Source organism: Lates calcarifer, linkage group LG8 (genome assembly GCF_001640805.2).
Source record: "Lates calcarifer isolate ASB-BC8 linkage group LG8, TLL_Latcal_v3, whole genome shotgun sequence".
Taxonomy (NCBI): Eukaryota; Metazoa; Chordata; class Actinopteri; family Centropomidae; genus Lates; species Lates calcarifer.
In genome coordinates, this window is record NC_066840.1 from 5,016,442 (window position 1) to 5,024,295 (window position 7,854).

Sequence of the window (7,854 nt, forward strand, 5' to 3'; positions counted from 1 at the left end):
GTGTCTTCAAATTCCTGATTGAAGCTTAAGTGGACCTCTAAGCTTTTATTACAACCCTACCCCTTCACAAAGATCAATACAGTATAGGAAAACAGAAAATCCTCTGAATTACCACTGAATATTTGTCATTTTTGTCTGATACTTAAAATGGTTCTCCTGTTGATAAACTGATCAATTGACCAACTAATCCTCTCAGCACAAGGCCATAGTTACAGTAGAGCTTTCATAGCTTCCACAGTATTGTTATATCTCATCAAAAGCTGAAGGTTAATATACAGCAGACTTCAGTCAATATTTGTTGAAACTGAACACAGATCAGTGGACACTCTCTATCTATCTATCTATCTATCTATCTATCTATCAAATCTAATGAACATGGAGCTTTTTCTATTTCTAATAATATTAGTAAATCCATTAATAATATCGATTTAGTTCAAGGCATTGTAAAACAGAAATTAATTGCCCTAATGCCAACCCAAGGTGGTGATGTATAATTTTCTGTATTAACTTGTTTCTTAATCATTATTATTTTTATTATATTTTTTTAAAAAAAAGGTTTTGTTTGTATGCATTACCTTTAGAATTGAAAATATATCTATACAAAGGCAACACAAGGTGTTTACACTTGTTGTGGTTGATCACATCTGGAGGTGGTTATAATTTGATTCCAGTCAGATCTCTACGCATCTCAAATTCAGGCTGTCTTTTGGGTCACTCCTAATACAACACATCAACACTTCATGCAATACTTTACAAAAGCAACCCATGCAGATGGGTTGGTGATGTCTGATCTGATCAGTGCAGACAGTCCTTACGATCTGATTTGAACAAACTACAACAACTACTGCTCATAGTCTACGACAAGTTCTTCCATTTGTAGTTGTCTGCACTCAACTGTTGAAGCAACACAAGATTAAATTGCCATAAAGTTTTATTTTCACGAATGCTTCCACAATTTATCATTTATAAAGTTATGTACATATAATTCTCTCCCATGGTAAATAAAGAGAATATCCAGAGTGTGGAAAAAGACAGGAAAAAAATAAGGCAATAGAATAAAAGTAAAGCACAACAAATATTTAAACAGAGAACTCTAAATCATGAAATATATAGTATTGATCTTAAGGGATTTGTGTTGATGTCTACATAATATTGCCAGTGATTTAAATATTCATAATTAGAGGTAGGGTTATAGAAACATGAAATGCTTTGTTTTTACAACTAATACAAGGTGCCAACAGCTCCCTCTGGTGGGATATCTGTGTACAGCATGTCCTTCACATAGTGCACGTCATGACTGAACTCAAATTTCAAGAAAGTTTGAATGTACATCTATATGCCACCTGAAAATATTTTGTTGTTTTTTTCTTTAAAAATGACATGATCTTGTTAAACAACAGGCTGATAATCTTGGATATTATTACAGTGACTTCAGTCTCTCATCAAGGAGCTGAAAAGTTGATCACCATCAGGATATTCTGAGAAACTCACACATACTGTCCGACAAACTTTCTTTCATAAACTGGTGACATAGCTGTGCACTGTGTGCAGGACTTCAGTCTGCATTTATGCATAATGTACCACATTCACAGCAGATTTCTCAAATTATTTTATGGATCTTGAAAGGCCTGGTACTAACTTTGTGACTATCTGGTGCAGTGTACCAAATAGCCATAAGTGATTTTTTAAAAATGTGTATTTACACTCACAGGGTAACATTAGGAGTGTAACATAGTTAATAACAAATCTACACTGCACTAGATGTGGGTCTGAGAAATGAAATGGAAGGCCTAATGCATTTGGGACTTGAAATGTACATTTTCACCCTTTTTATATTTACTTTGGCATAAAAACAAATTAAGAGGTCTGGAATTTTACATTACAATCCATTAAATGTCTTTAAATAAGGCAACATTCATTAAGGAGTACCACACTGCAATTCACTATGAATTAACGTACGTGTGGCACCAGCCAATGAAATATTTAAGTTTAAAAATCTAGTTTTCCATCGTGAAAACCAGATTGCAGTCCCTGTTCAAGTTTAAACATATATATATCAAGTTTAGGCATGCATACAAACCACTGTCGTGTATCTTAAAATGTCAAATAAAATATCTCATCTAGGAAGGAAAGAAAAGAGAACGCAGCATCCGCAAACTCAAATCCCATGAGGTATATACTAGAAGACTGTGCGCCCAGACAACACATCTTGAAATCCCTAGTATGCCATTTTAGTGACAATGGCAGTAGTAAGGCAATTATATCAACAGAAGTCTCTTTAAGAAGTAGAAGTGATGAGTGATGCATGTGAGGAACAAATTCATTCTTATTTTAACAGTGCATTGTGGGTATTTTGACAATATGGTGACAGCTGACAGAAAAGTGCTTTCTGATGCATCACAATTATGTTAAAGTGTATTCTATCAAAATGCATTATTATAATCATATCAGAGAGGGACATACCATTTAAAATCCTGTGTGTGTGTTTCAGCACCTCTCTTTTCTTTTAGTAGTCTTTTAGTAGTAACTAACTGTCTGGATGGGAGATGTGTGATTAAAGTGATGTCATTAGTTTTAACAAAATATTCCAGTCAAATCAAACAGTCCATTCCCTACAGTTTGCCCAGTTCTCATGTCCAGTGTAGCAGATGTTCACTGAGTGTCAAAGAAAATCTTTAAAGTTTTTCAAGAAACAACAATCCCAACCAAAATTAGTGTAAAGTCTCTTCAACATGTCAACAACTCTCTGATATGAACACAATAGATTTACAGTGTAACATACTTATGATGCATCCTTATGCAACAACTCTGTGTAAACTGCAGTATTATTTCTTGTGTTATGCAGTGCTAATAATGTGAAAGAAAACGCCTAAGATGGCATATATCAAGTAGTTTAAAACCACATGAATTAATTATTTGTTAAATCATTGTTTCAAATGAATTATTGCTATCTGTGCTCAGTGAGTGAGGATGAAATGGAGTGCTACGAGTGAGATCAATCTGTATATCCTGGCTGTCCACATTAGCAGTGAATGGATGGCTGCTACCCTGCAGCATTATCTGATGCCGTGTTTCTATTTCAGTCATGTAGCCTCAGCCTAAAAATCACAGCACAATAAATTGATTCCTCTATGGTTTTGATTTTCTCTTCCTGTGCCAGCTAATCCATTGGCAAGTACAGCACTGCAGGATCATTTCAGACCTCTGTAACCTCACACATGCAACTGGAAGGCCTAATAACTACACAATAATCATCAAAAATGGCTGACCTGGCCAATATGATCCATATGTCACTCAGCCAAAGCTGTATTTCTAAAGCTCACTGAAGTCCCTGTACAATACAACAGCTTACAATAAGGCAATAAACCAAACCTATGCAATCAGTTAGGCAAAGCAATGAGAAAAGAGTTACTGTATGTTTTAAACTGCTTACCATAAAGATACATTAGAAAAATAATATATTTACGTCTCCTCAGCTTTTCAATCTAAAATATAGACAAGTTTCTAGAAAAAAAAGAGACTTTCAAGAATACCTCAGAGCTCGTGTTAGCTGTGAACTGGGTGAAGTTTCTGTCATTCTAAGGTCTCTGCCAGTGACAATGTATGTGGAAAGGTAACAGTTTAAGGTCCAACATTAAAACAACAGACTAAATGCAATTTCATTATGACTAAAGAGGAAACACTATGGTTTAAATAACAGTTCTTGGCCCACTCAGGTTGCTGGATGGAAATCACCTCCATATCCACACTAAAAACAGAAAGTGAAGGAAGTAATCTTTACTTTTTTCCTATGTTTTGTAGTTAATATTTAATCTTAATGAAGCGTGACTTTTAGACTCTCACTTAGCCCTCTGCAGCTCCAGCCACTACCTCTAAAAATCTACCACCTGATGGAGCAGTCATCCCTGCTACTTTTAGGCTTCCTCCGGTGCGGTGGGCCTCTTCAGGTCCCGGATCTGCTTGATCAGATAGTTCTTCTCATCACAGAACTGCTCGTCCTCGGATCTGTCCGTCTGGAAGTGGCTCAGGAACTCCACAAGTTTGGTCTGGTTCTTCAGCAGGATGTCCAGCACGGGTTGAGTCTTGTTGGGGTTTGCAACAAATACCTTTGAAAGAAGAGAGATGAAATCAAATGGCTGCATCAGTCCATACTTCTCTTAAAAAGAATGTTTTACTGATTTAAGTTAGCGGCATTTTGCACTTTTCTTTCAATAACTGTTTGTGGCATGAATATACAACTTGAATTTTAAACACTGAACTGTTGCACTGATGATGCCTAGTGTATGTGCTCACCTTGAAGACATGGAACGCTTCAAACTGGATGTTCCGGCTGTTGTCTCTTAGCAAGTTCATCATCAGCTTCAAGTTTTCTGCCCGACTGATGTACTTTGTCATGACAGTGAAGTTGTGTCTATCCAGGAGAAGCTCCCCAAGGAGCTGAAAACAGTACAATTAAGTAATGTCAGCTACACTTGAATCTGAAGCTCAAATCAAACTTCATCAGTGATTTTGATTCGACAGAGCAGCAAAGCTTTTACCTTCAAAGACTGTCGTTTGGTGACGTAGTTGTCAGAGTGCAGGAGCTTCTCGTATTCTGTAAAAACCTGACAGGCAGTTTGAAAGTATGTTAGGCAAAGCTTGAGCTGTCCTTCAATTAAAGATCTAAACCAACAGAAGAAGGCTAACCCTGTCATAATTGTTCTCCAGGAAATCTGCACACATGATCTTGTGTCTTGTGAGGAGATCCTGTGCAGCAACAGAAGAGACCCAGGTATTAGACAAGAACTATTAATATGAAGATGCTGCAATTAGAAAGAAGATTTGTTAGTGTACCTTGAACGAGGCAAAAGCGTCTGAGGCAATGTCAAAGGTTGAGAGCTCTACATAACGGAAGAAGCAGAAGAACTCTTCAGAGAAGAGCACCGTCCGTGCTAAAGGCTCGTGACGCAGGCACTCCCTCAGCATCATTCCACAGTTTAGAGCCACTTCTGCACTCTCATATCTGTGGAAGGTAATACATGTCTAGTCCAGGTCAAGTCATATGCATCATCAGACCAGTTATAAAATGTACACTGTAGATGTAACACAAGTGAAAACCATTAAAAATCTGCATTATTTGAAGGACCCCCACCCAACCTCCTTCCCACTACTTCTAAAGCTGTTGATCTGGCATTAAATTTGTTTTGGTTTTTTTCTTTGCTTCAGAAAAATATTCAATTTTTAGGCCTTATTTTCCATAGTGAGATATTTTTGATATGCCTGAAGATACCAGGCTAAATGTAGACAATTTGCCATGCAGCTACATGGGGGTTTATTATTAGAAGAATCATCTAACACATCAACAGTAAATGTCGGGTTTTGATGTCTGTCTGAATGTTCATCTTAAAAGAAGTTGACATTTAGGAATAATGTTCAAAAGGAGAGCAGATCCATCACAGAAGTGGCAATTTGCAAAGAGAGCATTTGATCCACTGAAACCAGCCTAAATGGACCATAATACAGTGCAGCTGTTAGACATGGTTGCTCTTTGAGTAAGCAGGATGACTCAGTTTCTTAGAGCTGTAAAACCAGCACTCAACTATCTCTCTGCTCATCTTCATGTGTAACCCACATGTGAATGCAACAAGTTCATGCTCGTTCCTCTGGGAGTTGTTGAAACACATAAGTAACGTAGAGAATCATGAGGCATGCTGAGAGAAAGTGATTTAAACACAAAAGTTTTAAATGGTAACTTTAAAAACAACAACTAAATGATCTGGGGAATTTGATGATCTCTACCAGTTTAGGGGCCTCTAAAGGTCAGGAGAACAATGGACAAACAACACACTCATATCTGATATCAAAGTATCAAATACTGAGTTCCTGAAACCTGAAAAGATGAACTTACCCTTTCAGAAGCATGAAGAGGATCTGTGGGTGTGTAGAAATGTACTCTACAGTGGGAGTGCGAGTGCCAATCTGACGTCTCACTATATTGCTGAACAAATGAACCACATCCTTCTTCCCCTGTGAAAAAGAAGCACTCAGACAGATGAATGACTGACTGACTAGGTAATGATGACATGCAAAGACATTTTTGCTTTGGGCAAAGATGTTCAAATCAGGCGTACACACGCTCCCCACTGACCATTTGCTGACCGCACAATTTAATCAATACTTTACACCCATACAGTCACTGCAGAAAGAATTATATGTTACCCACCTCAAAATCAATCCTCTGCAGGTTGGCAATGAGTGCAATGAGAAGGTTGGTGTTGTACAGCTCCTGTGCGAGCTGAGCCACCGCTTCAGTTTGAGGCTCCTTGTCACCTGTTCCACAGAGCACCTCCTTCAGTGAGGCCAGATTTTTGGACACCTCTTCTGCAACCTTAAGTGTGGAAAAGCAGTTGGTGACTACAACCGATAGTTGGTGTTAAGAATAAGAGCAATCAGGAGAAAAACCAGTGCTGACCTTTTCACACTTCTTGCTGTCTCCAGCATCCAGCTTTTCCATGTATGCCATGTTCTCCTTCAAACTCCTCACTATTTCAGCTGGACTCTTCTGAGACTTCCCAAAAGGAAAAGGCATGACTGAAGAGAGGTGATCCAAGCCCAGATCTCTGCTGAAATAAAACACTGTGCAATTAAAGCAGTTCAACTTCCTGTACCTCTTCGCATCAGGAAATGGCTGAGAAAGCTTTCACCTGAAGAAAGCAAGGCTACAGCTACACTGTCTGACTGTAACTCGACGCCCTGAAGTAAACTATTGGGTTACAGTTTTAAAGACCATAACAACGCATAGAACTAGCTAACGTTGCTAACGTTACATTAGTTAGTTATCAACGATAATGCGGACAGACTGGGGCCTAAGTAAGAGCTCTACGGTATGTTTGCACTGGTTTCTTAGTTTCTCAAAGTTAACCTTAACCCGGCCTTACAAAAGGCTGACTTTCTACCCGAAACAAGGATGTCACGGACAATTAGACGTTACAAATGTCAACGCTACAGCAATGTTCATCAGCAAACTTCAGCTAGCTTATGACCTAGTTAGCTGTAGCAAGAAACAAGCACACTGCATAGCAAACAGCGAGTACCGTGGAAAATATATAAAAGACACTGCTGAAATGTTCGGTTCAGGCTGTCAAGACTCACCGAGTGAACTGTAGTTTTTAAGCCGAAGGAGGCTCGGTGGCTAAAGGTTAGCTAGCAGGCTAGCAAGTTGTCTCCACTTTCTTTTTCTACTGTAACGTTACTTTGAAATGTCTGTAACGTTATCTGAGATCTGTAGCTGTGTCTATCTAACGTGTACCAATTGTGGCTACAAGTTGCTCAGACGGACGACGTTCATAGCTGTGATATTTCATGAAAATCTCTCTTCTCGTGACCGACTGTCACCTAACTTGCTAGCTGCCTAGTTGTGAAGAGAGAGTCGCTGGGTTGGCCTGTCTGACAACTTCATTTCCCTGTTCTCTTCTGTGGACACTCACATACTCTCCTCATCCCGGGGACACTGGGCGGGTATGTTTTTGCTCTCCAAAATGACTGACACAATTTTTAGCCAATCACTTTAACCAAGGCTAATTTTTATGTGGTAACTCCCTCTCGTCTGTGGATGCGCATGTTTGACGGCTCGTATTCTTCGTGTGGGTGGATAGATAAAAGACTACCCGTGAAACCCCTATAACCGGACTACCCCGTAACAGTAAGCAAGTGCAGCCAAATTCTCGAGAAAAGATCAGAAGATAAGACAGAGAAAGTGAGCGGAGAAATATTCAGGCCTGTCAGTCCTCTTCATTTTTATGTACATAGAATTAGAGTATCGTTATTACAGCAAAAAAGAAAGTATATTTACTAGAAGTAGTAATAATTGTATTT

At 38.6% G+C, this 7,854-nt stretch overlaps 1 protein-coding gene across 2 annotated transcripts; it reads right to left on the minus strand.

Moving 5' to 3' along the window:
* Positions 1 to 913: 913 nt before the first annotated feature.
* cab39l1 (calcium binding protein 39, like 1) lies at positions 914 to 7,486 on the minus strand. 2 transcript variants are annotated; one of them, XM_018669489.2, is made up of 9 exons: positions 7,132 to 7,486; positions 6,452 to 6,599; positions 6,203 to 6,367; positions 5,888 to 6,006; positions 4,834 to 5,002; positions 4,687 to 4,746; positions 4,539 to 4,604; positions 4,294 to 4,437; positions 914 to 4,106 (listed from the first exon to the last, which is right to left on the minus strand). In XM_018669489.2, exons 2-9 carry the CDS (start codon positions 6,566 to 6,568, stop codon positions 3,915 to 3,917), a joined length of 1,032 nt encoding a protein of 343 aa, XP_018525005.1. In that variant the 5' UTR covers positions 6,569 to 6,599; positions 7,132 to 7,486; the 3' UTR covers positions 914 to 3,914. The 2 variants fall into 2 exon arrangements, with proteins under 2 accessions (XP_018525005.1, XP_018524997.1); XM_018669481.2 differs by having other exon boundaries at positions 6,452 to 6,602.
* Positions 7,487 to 7,854: the final 368 nt, after the last annotated feature.

Bases quoted from the DNA above. Each gene is read 5' to 3' on its own strand.
- cab39l1 (XM_018669489.2), bottom strand. From the start codon at position 6,568: ATGCCTTTTCCTTTTGGGAAGTCTCAGAAGAGTCCAGCTGAAATAGTG. The intron at 6,368-6,451 runs GTCAGCACTGGT...TCCACACTTAAG, and splicing joins ACAGCAAGAAGTGTGAAAAG to GTTGCAGAAGAGGTGTCCAA. The intron at 6,007-6,202 runs GTGGGTAACATA...TCTTTTTCACAG, and splicing joins TGCAGAGGATTGATTTTGAG to GGGAAGAAGGATGTGGTTCA.